Source organism: Benincasa hispida, chromosome 5, assembly GCF_027475165.1.
Source record: "Benincasa hispida cultivar pf3 chromosome 5, pf3_genome.v1.1, whole genome shotgun sequence".
NCBI classification, from domain to species: Eukaryota; Viridiplantae; Streptophyta; class Magnoliopsida; order Cucurbitales; family Cucurbitaceae; genus Benincasa; species Benincasa hispida.
This window is the reverse complement of record NC_143482.1, coordinates 61,324,794-61,348,011: the sequence shown is the minus strand read 5'-3', so window position 1 is coordinate 61,348,011 and position 23,218 is coordinate 61,324,794. Positions and strand designations below refer to the sequence as shown.

The 23,218-nt window shown below is 35.7% G+C and overlaps 1 protein-coding gene and 2 pseudogenes across 2 annotated transcripts; 1 reads left to right on the top strand and 2 right to left on the bottom strand.

Annotated features, from left to right (window-relative positions):
• Positions 1-4,298: 4,298 nt before the first annotated feature.
• On the bottom strand, positions 4,299-9,579 carry LOC120077569 (beta-galactosidase 13-like). Of its 2 annotated transcripts, XM_039031504.2 has the most exons (20): positions 9,377-9,579; positions 8,981-9,053; positions 8,736-8,831; positions 8,529-8,641; positions 8,349-8,415; positions 8,155-8,247; positions 7,905-8,048; positions 7,668-7,762; positions 7,433-7,538; positions 7,253-7,337; positions 7,031-7,149; positions 6,750-6,917; positions 6,410-6,588; positions 6,177-6,286; positions 5,952-6,061; positions 5,756-5,863; positions 5,545-5,649; positions 5,283-5,428; positions 4,833-5,181; positions 4,301-4,758 (listed from the first exon to the last, which is right to left on the bottom strand). In XM_039031504.2, the coding sequence occupies exons 1-20, from the start codon at positions 9,388-9,390 to the stop codon at positions 4,651-4,653; spliced, it is 2,388 nt and encodes a 795-aa protein (XP_038887432.1). In that variant the 5' UTR covers positions 9,391-9,579; the 3' UTR covers positions 4,301-4,650. The 2 variants fall into 2 exon arrangements, with proteins under 2 accessions (XP_038887431.1, XP_038887432.1); XM_039031503.2 differs by lacking the exon at positions 9,377-9,579 and having other exon boundaries at positions 4,299-4,758; positions 8,981-9,353.
• Positions 9,580-10,673: 1,094 nt separating this feature from the next.
• LOC120077409 (beta-galactosidase 11-like) lies at positions 10,674-21,933 on the bottom strand (annotated as a pseudogene).
• On the top strand, positions 19,032-19,547 carry LOC150036308 (uncharacterized; annotated as a pseudogene).
• Positions 21,934-23,218: the final 1,285 nt, after the last annotated feature.

Here is a 23,218-nt window from a genome sequence, read left to right as displayed (position 1 = left end):
TAGAGAAAAAGAACTATGGTTTATATATTGTATATGATTCAATATTAAAATTATAGGTTATAAATATAATATAATAAGTTACTTATCATATTTATTTATAATTTATTAATTATTTGATAATTATCCTTTTTTCTCTCTAACCACCATAGTGAGAAGTTATTCAGTTTTATGACAAATTAAAATGAAATGAAATAAAATTTGATTTTATTTATATTCAAGCGACAAGCATTCATGTTTTGAGGTACTACACGAGTGCTTGGAGACCCTATGCGATAGACTCGCTTCTCTAAATGATCAAGAGATTTTGCTACGTGATAGTTTTGTTTTTCTCGACGATTCTCACACGGAGAATACCAAGGTCACTAAGTGGTAGTGTCCTTTTTTGGTTTGAGTTTGCATTGTTGTTTGTTTGGAGTGTTCGTGACTTGTTCGATGCATTCGTGAACGAGTTAGTTCGAGGGATTAACTTGAAGAACAGTTCTTCAAAGGTATAATCTCTAAACTCTTGTTTATTTATTGAATAGCATGTTGTGATTTATGTTTTGTGCATAATCTGTTTGTTTCACTATAAATGTATGTGTTCAATCAAAATGGGATTTGGACGATCCGCTTCCTCTCAAATGTCCTTTGTAAAATAAGTTCCTTCAATTGGTATCAGAGCCAGGTTATGTTCTGATATCCAAATTCCATTTTCTGTATTGAATTTTGTTTACAGTTTGGTGGGTTTTAAGTTTCCGCAATGCATTTAACTATTAAATGTATATGGATGTTGTTGATGGATGTTTCGAGATAGTTGTCTCTTTTATGGCTTTCTGTTTACATTTACAAAAGTTAATTGTAAGGGCCCCTGCATTTTTGGGCATTATTTCTTACAAACGAGTCAGTATTCATTTAGAGCCTTTGAGTCGTTCGTGAAGAAGCTTCAGAGGCAAGAATTGCAATTCGCTTCAATGGAGAAGACGAAATGGTGGTTGCATCGTGTGGCTTAAGCTAGATGATCGTTTAGATTTGGCTATGCGTTCTTGTTCTGCGCGATCGTATAACATTTGCTAAACGATCTACGCGATCGTGTAAAACGTTTACTCGATCGTGTTGCATTGGCTGCATGATCGCATAGACGCTCGAGGGTAAACAATCACGCGATATTTGATACTCGACGCAAGGCATGCGCGTTAAACGATCGTGTAGGCTATCATGCTCATCGCATAGCCATTAGCTACACGATCGCATAGTATGCGATACTCGGGGCTTGCTATTTGATTATGCAGACTATCATGCTCATCGCATAGTCGTTAGCTACACGATCGCATGACATACGTTACTCAAAATGCGTTGCACGATCGTGTGGACTTTCAGGCTCATCACATAGTCTTTTATAGTAGATTAGCTTTTCTTTTTCGGTTTTGAGATAAACTATCTCGATCCATCAACTTTTATTAAATATGCATGTGATGTATGTTTATATTATATGCCATAATGTAAGTCATATAGTTTTAAAACCCACCATAGGTTATGCATTTTTTAATGCATCATTTTTATATTATAAGTGTTATAATATATTAGTATGCTTAATCACTTAAAGCATGCTTATGCATTATATAATATAAAAGTTATATTATATGCATGCATTAAAGCATATTCATGCATCATTTATATTATAAATGTTATAATATAAGGTTATATGTTAGCATGGAATGTATGCTTAGTTCATTACTTTATTATATAAATGTTATATATTAGTAATAAATAAATATTATATGAAGTATGACACTTAGGTTTATTTATAAAACTTATAAATAACTTATGTATGTCTAACTAGCAATGTGAAATGGTTTTAATTGTTTCATTTTTTAGAAGAGTTATAATTAATGAAATTAGAATTAAATCAATAATAAAGAGTTGCATATAAACCTTAGGTTTTAATCATCTTTTAAAAATATTTTAAAATTTGATTGAGATAAACCTAAGATCAAATTCTAGTGAGATTAAAAATCTAAGTTTAATCTTTTAATTCGGCTTAATAGTATTAAATTGACTAATGAAAGATTAAATATGTAACAAATGTATCCATAAGGGACCTCTTGGCTAAGACTGATTTTGGTTAGGCTGGGGTATTTAAGTCGATGGAAATGTCACACCCCTACCTGGGAACATACCTAGAAAAATGAAATAGATAGATTTGTTATATGTATGCAAATTTGATGAAAGTCTGTTAAAGTGTTTAATAAGACTTGAATCAAACTCGTTTAATCATAAAAAATCAAGTGTTGTTTTTAAGCAAATTAAACAAACCACTTAGTTAAAATCAGTAGCTGGATTTTCTAAGTTAATAACCCTAGGTAGAACATTCAGTTGGAGGTAAATGGGATATATGATACTTCACTTTACTTCTACATGTTTCACCCTAAAAGTTCACACCGTGAGATCTATCCTCGGCCTCGAGGCATCTCTGGAGTGTCCTGCTACGGGTGGCATTTGGGTAGGTCAATACCAAGGTGAATGGAGTGAATGTTCATAGTAAGTGGAGCGAGACGTGTGATAACATATCTCTTGATCACTTTCATTAAGTTGGATAAAGTTTTTGTGCATCGCCAAATGGTACCTTGGGAGTGTCCCCTAAAGGATGGAAGTTCTTCATAACTCTTTATTTGATCTCCCGAAATGGATAAGGATGTTAAGAAATTATGGACTGAACAACGGTGATTATTAGATTCAGTTACAAAGAGTTGGCTCAACAAATTGCATATTGCAAAAATATAGTCGAATCAAGTTGTGAATCACATAAATAAATCCCAAACTTCAAGATCTTCAGCTTTACCTGACCTTCCACAGGCTCATAAACATTCCAGAAAACATAAGTTTGGATCACATTCAAACCTCCACGTCTCGTCTTGTCTAGAATATCTAGCCACATCTGCAATCCAATTTCGAAAACAACATTTCCCTCCGTTTCTTTTAATCTAAAATTTAGAGATTAAGATGTTGTTTCAATAGTTTTTATATCAATTCCTCCTCAACTTTTTACAAACAAAACCAAGGATTTCTTCGACATATACCTCTGGAGTACTTCTTGGATAATGAATGGAACCAGAGAACAGAAGCTCTCTTTTACCATTAATGATAAGCGATCTAACATCATAAGTAACTCCAGTATTATTGCCACCAGGACCATAACACTAATACCAAAAGCCGGCATGGAAAGAATATAAAGAACAAGCATCTCTCTATAAACTGCCATAGAAATAAAGTCATGTATAGAGAGTAACAGGGACAAAGCAAATTAGAGGAAACAGGGGTAGGAACAGGAAACTCAGAGATTGAAAAGAAAGCACATGGAAGATTGGAATGAGCATTCAAGGGCTAGCAAGCCTTCAGAGTTGGAGGCTTTCAAGAAGCTGAATTGAAATGGAAATTGACATGGAATTATATAGTGTAACCATAGAATTGATACTTGAAAATGAATGTGGATCCGGAGCAATTCTTGGATTTGAAGGTGAAACTGGAAGTTTCAATCTCTTGGTTGTGAAGCTCTTTGCCATATTTGGAGATTCTAAAATGAAAATGAAAAAAAAATGAAAGCTAAAAATGGAGGTTTCAAAAAGATTTTTCGAAATTGGTAGGCTCTAATCAACGAGTTTCAATACTCTGCTGCCACTTACTTCGAATGTCATGTGTCTTCCACCAATGGTTGCGCTCCACGTTAAGTTACCTTTTCCTTAATACAACTTTAGAAAGAAACTAAAATGATACTACATATGATATAATATAATATATCCCAACTACTTGGCTATTTTATATTTAACATAAAATATGAATATATACGATTCAAACATTAACCCTCCTTTTGATATTTTAAATTATCAAGAACCAAATAAATTAAAATGCACAAGAAACATTTATTTCTTTTTTTCCCTTTATATTTAAGAAAATTGATAAATTTTTATTGCAAAATGATTTATTATGCGAATATATATCAATTGGACACATTTAAAAGAAATCCTAGAAATTAAGATTTTTTTTAAAAAATTTTTTGGGACATTTTAAGTGGTGCTAAAATAAGTTTTAAATCTCAACTGGTAATGCTTTCATTGTTGTAACAATATTTTCTTTATATTCTCTTTGTATATTCTACCAATATTTTTACTAACTAGTATCCATATTAATGTTGGATTCTTTAATTTAAAGCAATATTGCTTACTAATGGAAAAAGCATTTTTTACCTTCATTTTTTACTCTCATTCTTGTCAAGGGGACATAAAAATTTAATTTCGATTTCAAAAATAAAAGATTAGAATAAAGAATAAGACAAGGCTCGAGAAATTGTGAGACTATATTAATGAAAATAAAAGTTAAGAGTTGAGATTGAGAGTAAGAAAATAGAAAAAGTTCTATTGATTACGAATTTAAATAATAAATGACCAAAAGGGATGGGGAAAAGGTGTATGTGTATGTGGGGAGAGACAAAAAAAAGGAGAAGAAGAAAAGTAGAAAAAGAAAAGAAAGAAAGAAGTAAAACTTTGAGCTTCAAGAAGCCCAAACCCTGAAAATGATGTGATTTTTGAAACATGTTGTTAGAAGCAAACATAATGTGTATACCAACCTCTCCCTGATCTCTTCCTTCTTTCTTTAAAATATTTGCCCATTCAGATTCTAAGCACTACATTTTGCTTGTATTGCTAGTGTCTTCTCATCACATTCATTTTTGAAGTTGTTGAATGCATCTATTGGCACTGAACAGTTTTCTTTACCCAAACAATGCTGCAAAAAAAACCCCATTTGAAAAGCTTAATCAAACAAAAAAAGGGATTTGTATTTGTATTAGTTTCTTTTACCTGTTCGACAAGTTTTTGTGTATCGGACGATGAGTGGCATTTCCCGTGTTGATAGTTTCCACAAACACCAGAAGGATCACCGTAGCTCGCAAATTCAATAGAGGTGATCTTTTTGTCGTGAGGACATTGGAGGTGGGCACCTGTTTTCACGTCATCTATTACAGCTCTGAATTGCTTGTCTTTCCTTTCCCAGGACTTGACATTTGGTGGATGATATTCGGTAATGAAGCTACAGATTATGTCTCTGTTCACGAGTACTATTTCGACCTTTTCAGGTGTGTGATTCTCTTCTTCCAATATTACCAGTAGATTTTCTGATGGCTTTATGAAGGTTCTAGGAATGTGGTACCTGAGAAAGAGCAACATTTTTTTCGTTGGACAAAACTTTTTTGAATTTTGAGTTTATAGAGATGTTAATGAGTAGGGAAAAGGAGAAGGGTGGTTTCTTACTCTGATTGAGTAGGCATTTTTAGAGGGGATAAGTAGGACATCCAATACCGACCGATGCTTTTACCATTCACCCAAATTTGTCCCTTCCCCATTCCATTCATTCTAATAGCCACAGGGTCATTTCCTTCTGGAGCATCAAAATATGTCTGCAAGATTAATGAGTGAGTTTAGTTGAATCAATAGTATCTCCATGGAGTTGGTACATTTTATCTCCAATGCCAAAACTGAGAAAAGAGTTGATAGAACTGTTTATTATCATTACCTTGAACCATGTGAGAGCAGTTTTTTCTTCCTTGATTTCGCTCCAGTTAACTCGGTGTGATCCTCCCTGAGTGAAAGCTTTAACTTTTTCTCCATTCAGACCAACCTGCAAGAGTGTGAGTATTTAAGTTGTACAACCTGTGACGTATGTTTTGCAAATCAACTTCATTTACTTGATTAGTTAGGTATGAAAGGGCTACTTGTAATATTACCTGGTGTCCCCAGCCATTTTTAGAAATATCAAGTGTTCCGGTATTTAAACCAAGGATTGTTATAAATCGAGGCCCTGCAAATCTGTGTTCCATGTATGCTCCACTATCCTGCATTATTGACAAAAGAAAGTGGTGATTATATTTTCTAAAATACAATCAAACAGAAATGACAAGCACTGGGTTGTAATCTCCATACTGGAAGTCCCACTGTCATGCCTAGCAAGGCTATGTTATTAATTCCAGCCCTTAAGGGCACTGATTTTTGGAAAACGAAGTTTTTCTCCTCGTGACTGCCATGTGCCGTTCCTAGAAATCAAAAGACCCCTATGTTCTTTAGCGATGAATATTTTCAATGTTAGGATGTATGCTATGTGGAGAAACTTATGTGTAATATAGTATTCATATTTGGATAAACACTTACCCATGTATTCCCCATTGACGAATACAAGTATAGCATGACCAAGACTTGCAATACGTAGCACTGGTAGGATATCAGGACGCTTTGATACGTCTTCTTTCTCCAACTCGAAGCTGTTATCAGTTGATGTAAAGATGTTAAATATCCACAAAAACTTCAAACATTAAAGTTCTATTGCTTGTCACTTAGCCTAAAATTATTATTATTATTTTGTGAAAAAATAGAGTTTGTCTTACCTAGTGGTGTACCATCCATAATCTGTGGTGTCCTTAAGTAAGCTGTAGAGCTCCAATGGTATTTTATTATTTACTGGTACTTGTTGAATAGTTGGAATGGGTTCAGGCGACATTTTCCACTTGAAATTGGTTGCAACCTTTGAAGGGATAAAATTCCTTGCATTGTGCTGTGATACAATCTGTGTTTTTTTTTTTTTTTTGGCAAATGGTTATGGCAGAGTCAATTAGAATCCTAAGAAACCATGAACCTCAATTGTAGCAAGATTTATAATTTAACAACGTAGAAAACCTATTTTATTAAACTTCCAGTCACTAAGTTTTCATGAGAAAGAAGTTTTACCGTCTGAGTGTTGTAGACAACAGTTTTACAGTCAGGAAGTATGCTAATTGATCGAGGTGGAAGAAGATATTCCCGTCCTCTGAAGGTAATAGTTTGTGCACTCTTTGTGTCATTGTTGGCCAAGAAAGCAGCACAAATATTAGTTCCTGACTTCTCATAAATGCGGGCCTGTATAGGATACAACAAGTTGATCGATTGTCCATAACTTGGTGGTTTTGAAGGATCAGCCAAGTGCCTTCACTTAAAACATTATATCAAATGTATATAAATGATCATAGTACCTCTAAACCCTTGCCCATCACTTGGGTTCCAGGAGTTCCCCAGAGGAGAGGTTTCTTGCACAAATTTAATGCCTTGTGCACGTCCCTGAGATGACTCCATTTCGGTTCCCTTTGTAAGCCTTCCACATCATAATAGTGCAAAATTTTAGACATTTGAATGAGCTTTCAAGCACATTCTTCAGAGTCAATGATTTCTCGTACTTAGACATGGAACCTACTTACCAAATTCGTCAAGTGGTGCTTCATCATAGTACCTAGTTGTTGTAAAGACAGCACTTGTTCTACCGAAGTTTGTTCCACCATAGTACTACAATCGTAAAATAGTCCCATTAGTTACCATGGAAGTAGAATTCTGCTAACTTATAAAATTTATAGGCATGGTAAAAGCCATATATTTCTTACCATATAATAGTTTACCAAACTACCGTTCTTAGAGAAGAATCGAGCAACCGAAAAGGCAATATCTTCTGCTGATCTTTGTGAAGGTGGATCTCCAAATACTCTATACCTATTTTATGATAGACAATAGTTGATGTTTAGATCGCACTTATGCTTGTATATAGTAACCTTCCTTTTTAATTCACATCATTTTCCACCCCGATAAAAATTGTCAATAAAACTAGGTATATATGCTTACTGAGCAGTCCAATTCTCAGTCCATAGCGAAGGCTTATAGGGTTTGTTGGGTCCTGTAAAAGTATCTCCACAGTGCCTTCCATTGCATGTGTTGATCTGAACATATAAGTGGTCTCTTTAGTTCCAAGAACGAGGATTAAATCATAAAACTTCCACTACTTTGTTCTTTAATCTTCCTATATCAGTTTCTTTTTTCTACACCAATCAAGAGCCCCAATAAAGAGATCCTCAAACTTACCACTGGATCAGGAGCATCCTTCTGCTTGCACATGATCCATGGAACTCCAACCCCCAATCCAACTGCCATATTTGCTGCCCACTGGACGTATTGGACACCGAGCTCATCATATGCAAGTTGAACATGGTTATATTCATTTTCAATCTGAATCGTGGATGGAAAATTTGTGTTAGAAAAAATTTAAAAAGAAGAAAAAAAAATCAAATAAACTAACAATGGGGAATATATATATATATAGGTAGATACAAACCTGAGCTAAAATGATGGGTCCTCCTTGAGGAGCAAAAAGTTTATTTTCCTTCATCATGTCTATGACCATCGTTACATATTTTTTCATGTAATGCTGCAAATGAAATAATTAATTTTCTTGTACTACCTTCCAACTCCAACTTCCAAGACAAATTCAGACAAATTCAAACTATAAAGATGACAGTCATATTTTACCTTGAATTGTGAGTTATATGAACGAAAAATAATGTTTGGTTTCTCTCTGAGCCAATATGGAAGTCCTCTGAAGGTGAAAAGCAAATCTTAGAGAGAGGGAGGGAGAAAATAGAGAAAAAGGAAAAAAGAGAAAAAGAATTACAAAAATTGAAGCTTGAAAGAGGTAACGATGATCAATACCCATGGTTCCATTCAGCTTGAATGAAGGGTCCAACCCTTAAAGTCACATACATCTTTTTCTCAGCAATGAGCTTGATAAATTTCACCAAATCGTAATTTCCTTCGAAATTAAACTACATATTGCAAAAATAAAAAAATATAATTGAATCAAGTTACGAATCGCATAAATCGATCTTAAATTCCACGATCTTCAGCCTTCAGCCTTACCTGACCTTCCACAGGCTCATGAACATTCCAGAAAACATAAGTCTGGATCACATTCAAACCTCCACGTCTCGCCTTGTCTAGAATATCTGGCCACATCTGCAATCCAATTTCGAAAACAATATTTCCCTCAGCTCCTTTTAATCTAAAATTTAGAGATTAAGATGTCGTTTCAATAGTTTTTTTTATCAATTCCTCCTCAATTAGTTACAAACAAAACCTAGACCTAAGGTGTCTTCGGCATATACCTCTGGAGTACTTCTTGGATAATGAATGGAACCAGAGAATAGAAGCTCTCTTTTACCATTAATGATAAGCGATCTAGCATCATAAGTAACACCAATATTATTACCGCCATAACCATGGGAAGTAATTCCAAAAGCCAATACTGAAAGAACGAAAAAAACAAGCATCTCTCCATGAACTGCCATGGAATTAAAGTCGTGTACAGAAAGAAATGGGGAAAAAGAAAATTAGGAGAAATAGGGATAGAAACAGGAAATTCAGAGATTGAAAAGAAAGCACATAGAAAATTCAAATGAGCATTCAAGGACTAGCATCCATTTAGAGTTGGAGGATTTCAAGAAGCTGAATTGAAATGGAAATTGACATGGATTTATATAGTGTAACCTTGGAATTGATACCTGAAAATTAACATGGATCCGGAGCAGTTCTTTGATTTGAAGGTGAAACTGGAAGTTAGAATCTCTTGGTTGTGAAGCTCTTTGCCATATTTGGAGTTTCGACCTGTAAAATGAAAATGAAGAAATGAAAGCTAAAAATGGAGGTTTCAAAAATATTTTTGGAAATTGGCGAGCTCTAATCAATTTAAGCAGAAGCAACATTTAGCTTTTTTTTCCCTTTATATTTAAGGAAATTGATAAATTTTGATTGCAAAATGATTTATTTTGAGAATATATATCAATTGGACACCTTCAAAAGAAATCTTAGAAATTAAGATTTTTTTAAAATTTTTTGGACAATTTAAGTGGTGCTTAAATAAGTTATGAATCTCAACTAATAATGCTTTCATTGTTTAACAATATATTTTTTTTTTGTACTCTCTTTGTATATTCTACCACTATTTTTACTAACTATTACCCATATTAATGTTGGATTCTTTAATTTAAAGCAATAGTGATTATTAATGGAAACAACATTTTTTCCTTCATTTTTTTTACTTTCATTATTTTCAAGAGGACATGAAAATTTAATTTCAATTCCAAAAATTTAAAATTAGAATAATGGATAAGATAAGGCTTAAGAAATTGTGGGATTATATTAATGAAAATAAAATTTAAGAGTTGAGATTGAGAGGTAACAAAAAAAGAAAAAGTTTTATTGATTACAAATTTAAATAATAAATGACCAAAGGGGATGGGGAAAAGGTGTGTGTGTATGTTGGGGGAGACAAAACGAGAAGAAGAAGAAAAGAAGAAAGAAAGAAAGAAGTAAAATTTAGAGCTTCAAGAAGCCTAACTCTTAAAAGGAATTGATTATTATAATTAAGTTATAATAGTTTATGTTTAGGTTGTAAATTATTTTGGTTTAGGTTATAATAGTATGTGTTTGATGTGTAAACTATTTTAGTTTGAGAAGGAGACAGTAAACACTAAAGCGAATAAAAAAATGATGAAGGTAAAATAGTAAAAATTGTAGCAAATAGTAAATACTAAAAATTCTATTGATTACGAATTTAAATAATAAATGACCAAAGGGGATGGGGAAAAGGTGTATGTGTATGTGGGGAGAGACAAAAAGAGGAGAAGAAGAAAAGTAGAAAAAGAAAAGACAAAAAGAAGTAAAACTTTGTGCTTCAACAAGCCCCAACTCTGAAAATTATGTGATTTTTGAAACATGTTGTTAGAAGCAAATAGAGGTGTAGACCAGCCCTCCCTGATCTCTTCCTTCTTTCTTTGAAAATATTTGCCCATTCAGATTCTAAGCACTGAATTTTGCTTGTATTGCTAGTGTCTTCTCATCACATTCATTCTTGAAGTTGTTGAATGTATCCATTGGCACTGAAAAGTTCTTATTACACATACAATGCTGCAAAAAAAAAAAAAAAAAAAAAAACCATTTGAAAAGGATAATCAAACAGAAACAAGGGGTTTGTATTTGTATTAGTTTCTTTTACCTGTTCGACAAGTTTTGTGTCTCGGACGATGAGTGGCATTTCCCATGTTGATAGTTTCCATAAACATCAGAAGGATCACCGTAGCTAACAAATTCAATGGAGGCGATCTTTTTTTCGTCGGGACACTGGAGGTGGGCACCTGTTGTCAAATCATCTACTACAGCTCTGAATTGCCTGTGTTTCCTTTCCCAAGACTTGACATTTGGTGGATGATATTTGGTAATGAAGCTGTAAATTGTGTTTCTGTTCACGAGTACTATTTCAACCTTTTCAGATGTGTGATCCTCTTCTTCCAATATTACCAGTAGATTTTCTGACGGCTTTATGAAGGTTCTAGGAATGTGGTACCTAAGAAAGAGCAACATTTGTTTTCTTGGACAAAACTTTTTTTAGTATTGAGTTTAAAGAGATGTTAATGAGTAGGGAAAAGGAGAAGGGTGTTTGTTTACTCTGATTGAGTTGCCATTTTTAGTGGGGATAAGTAGGACATCCAATACTGACCGATGCTTTTACCATTCACCCAAATCTATCCCTTCCCCATTCCATTCATTCTAATAACCACAAGACCATTTGCTTCTGGAGCATCAAAATATGTCAGCAAGATTAATGAGTGAGTTTAGTTGAATCATAGTATCTTCATGGAGTTGGTACATTTTATCTCCAATGCCAAAACTGGGAAAAGAGTCGACAAAACTGCTTATTATCATTACCTTGAACCATGTGAGAGCAGTTTTTTCTTCATTGATTTTGCTCCAGTCGACTCGATGTGATCCTCCTTGAGTGAAAGCTTTAACTTTTTCTCCATTCAGACCAACCTGCAAGAGTGTGAGTATTTAAGTCGGACAACCTATGACTTGTATGTTTTGCCAATCAACTTCATTTACTTGATTAGTTGGGTGTGAAGGGATTGCTTGTAATATTACCTGGTGTCCCTAACAATTTTTTGAAATATCAAGTGTTCCGGTATTTAAACCAAGGATTGTTATATATCGAGGCCCTGCAAATCTGTGTTCCATGTATGCTTCACTATCCTGTATTATTGATAAAAGAAAGTAGTGATTATTTGTCCAAAATCATTGTGTTGTGATACAATTTGTATTTTTTTTTTTTGGCAAATGGTTATGGAAGAGTCAATTAGAGTCTCGAGAAACCATGAACCTGAATTGCGGTAAGATTTATACTTTAACAGCCTACATAACCTATTTTATTAAACTTTCCATCACTAAGTTTTCATGAGACAGGAGTTTTACCGTCTTAGTATTTTAGATAACAGTGTTAGAGTCAGAAAGTATGCTAATTGATCGAGGTGGAAGAAGATATTTCCGTCCTCTGAAGGTAATAGTTTGTGCACTCTTTGTGTCATTATTGGCCAAGAAAGTTGCACAAATATTAGTTCCTGGCTTCTCATAAAAACGAGCCTATACATGGTACAAGAAGTTGATCAATTGGCCATAACTTGGTGGTTTTGAAGGATCAGCCAAGTGCCTTCACATAAAACATTACATCGAATGTATAAAAATGATCATTGTACCTCTAAACCCTTGCCCATCACTTGGGTTTCAGGAGTTCCCCAAAGGAGAGGTTTCTTGCACAGATTCAATGCCTTGTGCACGTCCTTGAAATGACCCCATTTCGGTTCCCTTTGTAAGCCTTTCACATCATAACAGTGCAAAATTTTAGACAATTGAGTGCGCTTTCAAGCACGTTCTTCAAGGTCAATGATTGATCGTACTTAGACATGCAACCCACTTACCATATTCATCGAGTGGTGCTTCATCATAGTACCTCGTTGTTGTAAAGAAAACACTTATTCTACCGAAGTTTGGTCCACTATGGTATTGCAAACGTAAAATAGTCCCATTGGTTGCCATGGAAGTAGAATTCTGCTAACTTAGAAAATTTATAGGCATGGGAAAAGCCATATATTTCTTACCATATAATAGTTTACTAAACTACCATTCTTGGAGAAGAATCAGGTGACTGAAAAGGCAATATCTTCTGTTGATCTTCGTGAAGGTGGATCTCCAAATACTCTGTACCTATTTTTTGACAGGCAACATGTAACAACCTAAATTTGTACGCATACACTACAGAAAATTAAATGTCAAATGTTAAGCAGAATGAAATTTTATTTAAAGGGGTGGTAAATGTAATACCCTAACCCTAATTTAGAAAGCAGGAAAACAAATAAAATATATAATTAAGAATGAAAAATATATAAACTTAATAGAAAAATCGAGTGGAAATTTAGAATTGGAAAAAAAATAAGAAATTTATTAATTATCCAAAAATAATGAATAAGGGGGCAGAATCAAGGAGGATTCGTTAGAAGTTGGATGTTAGCTAATTCAAGAGACAAAGGGCAGTAAATAATTTTTTGTTTGGGTACTGCTCATTGGAAGAATTGGAGGTGAATTAATTGCCCATATACTCTTCAAATTTGAAAGAGTTAAAAAGGGGAAGTGGAATCCACAAGTAGTGAAGGCAACCCACGCGTGAAAACTAGCGAGATTGGAGAGGAAATTGGAGAGAACAAGATTCTCAGTGAGAAAGTGGGAAAGAGTGAGAGCCACAAGAGCCAAACCAGCGAGAGCGAGAGCGAGAGTCACGAGAGCCAAACCAGCGAGAAAGCTGGAGAGAGCAAGATTCTGAGAACAGAAAGAGCGAGATTTGGATAGAAGCGTGGATTATGCGTTGAATTTGGCCACGATCTTATAGATTATACATTGAGAACCCTAAAATGGAGTACAAATAAAGATGGATGACGTAAGGGCAAACGTTAGCCAAAATTAGGTGTCTTATTAAGAGAAATTCTTAAACCTAAGTAATTTTAAAGAAGCCAGGTATAGGATGAGTTGTCACACATAGGAGAGTTGGAAACGACTATAAATAGGAGGCTTTAGGCTGGAAGTTAAACGGATTCTCAAACAAAACTCAATAGTAAAAATCGTGTGAAAAGGGTGAAGTAATTCTGTTAGTTAGAAGGAGGAAACGCAAGGGAAGTGCTACCCAAATTTCCTTATAATTTAAGAGGAAAAGCTCTACTGATTAAACCATAAGAAATAATAAGGAATAACTAAGATCGCAGTCAAGGTAAGTAGTTTATCTGACCCTCTTTTTAAGTGTTTCATGGTAGTGTACCTTTAATATGTTGCATAATTATGTTATTGTTATGTTGAATTAGATGTTTAAAATACGTTTATCGACAAGGGACCTCATGCATTATGTTTGTTCATAAGATTAAATTTTAATTAGATAAAGGTTATGCTTCTAGGGCTAGCAGGGCATGTATGGTTGCACCCCTCTAGACCCAATTCTATGTCAAGTTTATGCTAGGGACTAACAGGGTATGTACGGTTGCACCCCTCTAGTCCAATCTTACGTTTATATTAATGGTTAATGTTGGATGCGACTCTGGCCCTACTGACTGCATAACCCGCTAATCATCAAATGGGTTAGTTTCCGCCTAAGTCCTCATCTTTCTATCAGGGCGGAGAAATTTACGTTAGAAGCATAATCGACCACCACATGTTATTATATGTTTTCGGTCCCAATCATATGTTTTTAGGATATGTTGCATGTGATTGTGCATTTGGTCACTACCCTTTGTGAGAACTACTTACTGGGTATATTATAAACTCATCCTATTTTTACAGACTTTGTAGGTAAGGACACAGCGTATGTGGCAGAACTAGACATCGCTCAAATGGCCAACCATCAAACTCACTATTATAGGCATATGCATTTTTATATCACTACGCTAATGTTTTAGGGATCCCGGTGTTTTGTAAAATAAACTTTTTACATAGTTTTCTACCTAATTAATAAAATCTTAAATATGTTCTTTTGAGATTTTTGCCAAAACTCATCTCATGATAGAAAAGTCTAAGTATGCATGTCGTAGCGGTCGGACCATAATACGTAAGGATCCGGTCGTTACAGTTTGGTATCAGAGCATTTGAGCCAATTAGGCTCTACTAATTAGAAGAGTTGTGGTGTTTGATGGTTCGACTTGTTAAGTGATGCCCACAGTTATGCCAAATACGCTGGTAAGTGAAATTTTCAAACAATAATTTTGTAAATAATTTTGTAAACATAGGTATGAGTTAAAATAATAATGATAATAATAATAATAATAATTTAAAATTAGATCGCTTCTTTATTATGAAAATAAGATGTGTGTACCAGATGCCACCACAAAGGACTCCAACACGACGAGGCAGACCTCGAAGTGAATCCACAAGGGATCAAAATCAAGGACATGGATAGACGTCTTACGTGTTATTTACACCAAAGGCACTACAAATACTAATACAAAATATGAGTAATGGAAACACAACCTCGTCCACCATACCAATAACCAACGATACAAATGACTCGAAGATCATTCAAGAATTCAGGAAGTTCAATCCTTCAACATTTGATGGATCATCTATGGATCCAATTATAGCAGAGAATTGGATAACAGAAATAGAAACTATTTTCCACCATATGAACATCTAGAAGAACAAAAAGTAAATTGTGTCACCTTCATGTTAAGAGGCGATGCAAAGTTTTGGTGGGAATCCACACAAAGAACAATCAAAGATATAGTCCCATGGCAGCAATTCAATCAGGTTTTTTACAACAAGTATTTCCTTTTGATAGTGAGATATCAAAAGGAAGTGGAATTTCTTAATCTTCGTCAAGAAAACATGTCGGTGGCAGAGTATGAATAGAAATTTGATCGTTTGTCCCACTTTGTTCCTCGACTAGTGGACACAAAAGAGAAGAAGGTGGAAAGGTTTATTTGGGGATTAAGAGAAGGCATTCGAGGCATTGTTACTGCTTTTCGACACAAAGAGTATGCCCTTGCCCTCGAGTCGACCTTACTCATGGAAGTAGATCTTGCTGCCAAAACCTCAACTTCTGAACGAGGATTCATGCCAAATCAAAAGAGAAAATTCACCCAACAGGGCTTTCAATGTTGACAACAGCAAGCAAAAATTTCCCAAAGCACTCAGGGCATACAGTCACAACAGAAGAGTCAAACATTCACATATCCTAAGTACAGAAATTGTGGAAAACAACATCAGGGGCAATGTTTTCGAAACTTAGGGGTGTGTTTCAACTGCAGCCAGACGGGTCACTATGCAAAGGCTTGCCCAATGCTCATCAACCAAGTATCAACTGCCCAGACCACCCAGCCTACTAGTAACAAGGTTACCCAACAACAGAAAGGACGGGTGTTTGCTGTTACACATCAAGAGGCAGAGGATCAAGATGAAGTTGTTACAGGTACATTACCGATCCTGGGTATTATGCCTTCACTTTATTTGATTCGGGCTCTAGTCATTCATTCATCTCTACAACATTTGCACAACATGCTCAATTAACATCAAAGCCCTTAGGCTACATTCTATCTGTAGTTACTCCTGCCGGAGTATCTATGTTGGCCCACTTAGTAGTAGAAAATTGTGAATTGTCAGTATCAGGACATAAACTAGGGGTGACCCTTATCATCCTAGACATAAGCGATTTTGACATAATACTAGGTATGGATTGGTTAGCAGCAAACTATGCAAGCATAGATTGCCATAATAAAGAGGTCATATTCACCTTTCCAACAGGAACCAAGTTTAAGTTTAAGAGTTCTAATACATAATCAGCCCCAAGAATAATTTCAGCCTTAAAAACTAAGCATTTGCTCAACCATGGGGCTTGGGCATATTTAGCAAGTGTTGTGGATTTACAAAACCAAACGGATGAAATTAAGGCCATTCCTGTAATAAGAGAATTTGAAGATGTATTCCCAGAAGAGCTACCAGGTTTACCACCTAATCGAGAAATAGAATTTTGTATAGATCTAATTCCCAGAGCTGAACCAATATCTAAAGCACCATATAGAATGGCACCTGCGGAATTAAAAGAACTCCAAATACAATTACAAGAATTGTTAGATAAGGGATTTATACGCCTTAGCGTGTCTCCATGGGGAGCACCTGTCTTATTTAAGAAAAAGGATGGATCAATGCGTTTATGTATAGATTATCGAGAGTTGAATAAGTTGACAATAAAGATTAAGTACCCACTCCCACGCATTGATGACCTATTTAACCAATTACAAAGAGCCTCAGTATTCTCTAAAATAGACTTACGATCTAGATATCATCAACTACGTATCAAGCAGTCTGATATACCCAAGACTGCTTTTCGAACAAGATATGGGCATTGTGAATTCGTTGTAATGCCCTTTGGATTAACGAATGCCCCAACAGCCTTCATGGACTTGATGAATAGAATTTTTAAGGACTATCTTGATAACTTTGTAATCGTATTTATAGATGATATTTTGGTCTATTCCAAGTCTAAGGCAGAACATGAAAAACATCTTAGGGACGTCTTTTCCATATTAAGAAATGAAATTTTGTATGCCAAATTCTCCAAGTGTGAGTTTTGGATGCGACAAGTCGCCTACCTAGGGCATATTGTAAAGCAAGAAGGAATCTCAGTGGATCCTACTAAGACTGAAACAGTTAACAAGTGGCCTCGCCCAACAACACTCAGCGAAGTGCGTAGCGTCCTTGGATTAGCAGGATATTATAGACGATTTGTGAAGAATTTCTCAAGTATAGCATTACCTTTAACTAACCTCACCAAGAAGAATAATCATTTTTTCTAGAATCAAGCATGTGAGCAAAGCTTCCAGGAACTAAAAGAAAGGTTGACCACAACCCCTATTCTTACTATACCTGACGGATCAGGGGGTTTAACTGTGTACAGTGACACATCAAAGAAGGGGCTTGGTTTTGTATTGATGCAACACGGAAAGGTAATAGCATATGTTTCAAGACAACTAAAACCTTATGAACAAAATTATCCCGTTCATGACTTGGAGTTAGCTGTCGTAGTCTTTGCCTTAAAGATATGGAGACATTACTTATATGGGGAAAAGATCCAAATTTATACAGATCATAAAAGCCTTAAGTACTTCTTTACCCAGAAAGAGTTAAATATGAGGCAACGAAGATGGTTAGAATTAGTCAAAGACTATGACTGTGAGATCCTTTATCATCTAGGAAAAGCTAACATTGTTGTTGATGCTCTTAGCAGAAAGTCAGCTCATACAGCAACCCTAAGTACCATCTCCAAATACATAATGGATGACCTTGAAAGAGCTGAGATCTCACTAATACCAGAAACCTTCACAACTCAAATAGCATAGTTAATTGCAAGACCTGCATTAAGGCAAAGAATAATTGATGCACAACAAATAGATAAATACCTAAACAAACAACTGCAGTCAGAGAATGGAGAAACCAGTCAATTCTCTACAGCCCCAGACTCTACACTCCTCCATCATAGACGTCTATGTGTACCAGATGATGAAAAAAATCAAGAAAGAACTATTGAAGGAAGCTCATGAATCATGCTTTTCAATACATCCTGGGAGTACCAAAATGTATCGAGACTTGAAAGCACATTAATGGTGGTGTAACATGAAAAAAGATATAGCCGACTATGTAAGTAAATGTTTGGTTTGTCAACAGATGAAAGCTCTACGGCAACGACCATAAGGACTCCTCCAGCCTCTAAATGTTCCAGAATGGAAATGAGATCATATTTCTATGGACTTCATCTCAGGACTCCCGAGAACTGTTAAAGGCCACAACATGATTTAGGTGATTGTAGATCGACTCACCAAATCGGCCCAATTCTTACCATGCAAGACTACTCACACTACGGAAGCACTAGCTCAAATGTACTTAAAAGAGGTCATCCGGTTACATGGAATCCCAGTATCAATTGTTTCAGATCGAGACCCTCGTTTCGTCTCCAAGTTCTGGAAAAGTTTGCAGAAAGCAATGGGCACACAACTAAATTTCAACACAATCTTCCATCCACAAACTGATGGCCAAACAGAACGAATTAATAAAATCCTAGAAGACATGTTGAGGGCATGTGCTTTGGATTTTACTGGAGCATGGGATTCGCGGATACATCTTATAGAATTTTCTTATAATAATAGTTATCAGGCGACAATTGGTATGGCTCCCTTCGAAGCCTTATACGGAAAGAAATGCAGATCCTCTGTACACTGGGATGAAGTCGGGGAGCGAACACTACACGGACCTGAATTGGTGCAGCAAACATCAGAGTAAATTAAGCTAATTCGGAAAAGAATGCAAAAATCTCAAAGCAGGTAGAAGAGTTATGCTGATAACCGTAAAAAAGAGTTGGAATTCAAAGTAGGAGATCACGTATTTCTAAAGGTAGCACCAATGAAAGGCATTATGCATTTCGGACGAAAAGGAAAACTTAGCCTCCGTTTTATTGGACCCTTTGAAATATTAGAACGTATTGGCCAAGTAGCTTATCGATTAGCATTACCACCCACCCTTTCTACAATACATAATGTCTTTCATGTATCGATGCTTCGAAAATACGTGTTTGACCCATCACATGTAGTAAATTATGAACATCTACAAATAAGTGAAAACTTGGAATATGAAGAGACTCCAGTTTACATCTTAGCAAGAGAAAAGAAGTCACTTCGTAATCGGGAAATAAGTTTAGTGAAGGTTCTCTGGAGAAATCAACAAGTAGAAGAAGCTACATGGGAATGAGAAGAAGAGATGAAAGCCAAATACCCTTATCTGTTTAAGAACCAAGAAACTTTCAAGGATGAAAGTTCTTGAGGGGGGAAGAATGTAACAACCTAAATTTGTACGCATACACTACAGAAAATTAAATGTCAAATGTTAAGCAGGATGAAATTTTATTTAAAGGGGTGGTAAATGTAATACCCTAACCCTAATTTAGAAAGCAGGAAAACAAATAAAATATATAATTAAGAATGAAAAATATATAAACTTAATAGAAAAATCGAGTGGAAATTTAGAATTGGAAAAAAAATAAGAAATTTATTAATTATCCAAAAATAATGAATAAGGGGGCAGAATCAAGGAGGATTCGTTAGAAGTTGGATGTTAGCTAATTCAGGAGACAAAGGGCGGTAAATAACTTTTTGTTTGGGCACTGCTCATTGGAAGAATTGGAGGTGAATTATTGCCCATATACTCTTAAAATTTGAAAGAGTTAAAAAGGGGAAGTGGAATCCACAAGCAGTGAAGGCAACCCACGCGTGAAAACTAGTGAGATTGGAGAGAAAATTGGAGAGAGCGAGTGTGGAGAGAGCAAGTTCTCAGCGAGACAGTGGGAGAGAGCGAGAGCGAGAGCCATGAGATCCAAACTAGCGAGAGCGAGAGTCACGAGAGCCAAACCAGTGAGAAAGCTGGAGAGAGCGAGATTTAGATAGAAGCGTGGATTATGCGTTGAATTTGGCCACGATCTTATAGATTATACATGGAGAACCCTAAAATGGAATACAAACAAAGGTGGATGATGTAAGAGCAAACGTTAGCCAAAATTAGGTGTCTTATTAAGAGAAATTCTTAAACCTAAGTAATTTTAAAGAAGCCAGGTGTAGGATGAGTTGTCACACAGAGAAGAGCTGGAAACGGCTATAAATAGGAGGCTTTAGGCTGGAAGTTAAATGGATTTTCAAACAAAACTCAGTAGTAAAAATCGTGTGAAAAAAGGTGAAGTAATTCTGTTAGTTAGAAGGAGGAAACGCAAGGGAATTGCTGCCCAAATTTCCTTCTAATTTAAGAGGGAAAACTCTACTGATTAAACCTTAAGAAATAATAAGGAATAACTAGGATCGCAGTCAAGGTAAGTAGTTTATCTCACCCTCTCTTTAAGTATTTCATGGTAGTGTACCTTTAATATGTTGCATAATTATGTTTTTGTTATGTTGCATTACATGTTTAAAATACGTTTATCGACAAGGGACCTCATACATTATGTTTGTTCATAAGATTAAATTTTAATTAGATAAATGTTATGCTTCTAGGGCTAGCAGGGCATGTATGGTTGCACCCCTCTAGACCCAATTCTATGTCAAGTTTATGCTAGGGACTAATAGGGTATGTATGGTTACACCCCTCTAGTCCAATCTTACGTTTATGTTAATGGTTGATGTTGGATGCGACTCTGGCCCTACTGACTGCATAACCCGCTAATCATCAGATGGGTTAGTTTCTGCCTAAGTCCTCATCTTCCTACCAGGGCGGAGAAATTTCCGTTAGAAGCATAACCGACCACCACATGTTATTATATGTTTTCGGTCTCAATCATATGTTTCAAGACATGTTGCATGTGATTGTGCATTTGGTCACTACCCTATGTGCGAACTACTTACTGGGTATATTATATACTCATCCTATTTTTACAGACTTTGTAGGTAAGGACACAACGTAGGTGGCAGAACTGGACGTCGTTCAAATGGCCAACCATCAAACTCACTATTATAGGCATATGCATTTTTGTATCACTACGCTAATGTTTTATGGATCCTGGAGTTTTGTAAAATAAACTTTTTACATAGTTTTCTACCTAATTAATAAAATCTTAGATATGTTCTTTTGAGATTTTTGCCAAAAATCATCTCATGATAGAAAAGTCTAAGTATGCATGTCGTAGCGGTCGGACCATAATATGTAAGGATCCGGTCGTTACACAATAGTTGATGTTTATATCGTACTTATGCGTGTATATAGTAACCTTCCTTTGTAATTCACATCATTTTCCACCCCAAAAAAAATTGTCAGTAAAATTAGGTATATATACTTACTGAACAGTCCAATTCTTAGTCCACAACACAAGCTTATAGGATTTGTTGGGTCCTGTAAAAGTATCTCCTCAGTATCGTCCATTATAGGTGTTGATCTGAACATATAAGTGGTCTCTTTAGTTCCAAGAAAGAGGATGAAATCATAAAACTTCCAATACTTTGTTTTTTAATCTTCCCATATTATTTTCTTTTTTCTACACTAATCAAGAACCCAGTATAGAGATCGCCAAACGTACCACTAGATCAGGAGCATCCTTCTGCTTGCACATGATCCATGGAACTCTAACCCTCAATCCAACTGCCATATTTGTTGCTCAATGGACGTATTGAACACCAAGCTCGTCATATGCAAGTTAAACATAGTTATATTCATTTTCAATATGAATCATGGATGGAAAAATTGTGTTAGACAAATTAAAAAAAAAAAGATCAACTAAACTAACAATGTGACTATATATGTGATGACGGGAAATTAGAAGTCAATTTTACTCGACAACTAAAATCCCGTGGATGCGGTATGCGATTCATGTTCCTAAGATATGCATTGATAGTCATGCGTCGATGGTCATACATTGGAATGAATATGCATTAATAAGTGTATGCGATGACCATGCGTCCTGTCACAAGTTTTCTTGCGTTCACGCTAAGTATAACATGAATGCAAGTTTCTTGGGTAATTCGAGGTCGAACATAGGGACTTGTAGCTATATGTATGCGGTGATGTGCATGCGGTGGTTTGAATAAAAGAAAGTTGGAGGGGTTGCTACGTTAATCCCAGGAGGCGTTGCTATGTTAATCCTACTCCTACTTCTATCTAACAGACAACGCAATGAGAATATGCATGAGAGGTAGAGATACGATAACACTTGACATGAAATAAATGAATGGAAAAATAGATAAAATGCGGAGATGTTTTCATGGCAACCATTAATAGTGACCGGAAGGACAACCTTAGTCAACGCAAACCATGCAATCATGCTACACACACGTGAACCTAACTCTAGGACGTATACGTTGTATCTGCGATATTGTCGAGAAGCCTATTCCTGCCTAGACCTCTATAACCAGCTCACTAGCTCTCGCTGCATGAGCATGGTTGCCGTATGACCCCTTGTCCTATTTCCTAGATGTATGCAAATCCAATCTGTAGGGTGCATACAATGTGTGAAGCAAACAATGCTTATCTCTAAGATCTCCATTCTTGCCTATGCGTTCCAATCTGCTCTTTCGAGTCTTAGATTTAGGTTTTAGACTACTCTCTCAAGTATGCCTAAATGATGAATGATGCGCTTATAGAACAAGGTAATCGCATGAACTTGGCTAACCTATGATTATTCCTATCTCTAGTGAACAATGCATACATTGCTTAATGTGATCAACCACTTACCCTCTCGGGCAGTTGGTTGTTGCTGACTTTACTCGTAGACAGGCAATGCGTTAGCCTATAGACAGGCGTTGTTGCAGCTTCACACTAAGAAAATAAGGTTACTCACACACTCACGGAACGCACACTTCTCGGTGGGTTGCTACATGCTTCATATCCCTAATCCACATGACTAAGTATGCAATACCCAAGCAATCCCACTAAGTGTTGCATTGAAAGTAAAGATGCTAAGCAAAGAAGATGGAGATGAGTCGAAGAAAACAGAGAAATGCTTTGACAAATAAATTGTA

What these genes read in the sequence shown, in the direction of transcription:
- LOC120077569 (XM_039031503.2), bottom strand. Translation starts at nt 9,163, where the DNA reads ATGGCAGTTCATGGAGAGATGCTTGTTTTTTTCGTTCTTTCAGTATTG. An exon ending in ATGAGCCTGTGGAAGGTCAG is followed by an intron (nt 8,642 to 8,735) that starts GTAAGGCTGAAG and finishes TGCAATATGTAG; the next exon opens with TTTAATTTCGAAGGAAATTA. An exon ending in CAAGCTGAATGGAACCATGG is followed by an intron (nt 8,416 to 8,528) that starts GTATTGATCATC and finishes TTTCACCTTCAG; the next exon opens with AGGACTTCCATATTGGCTCA.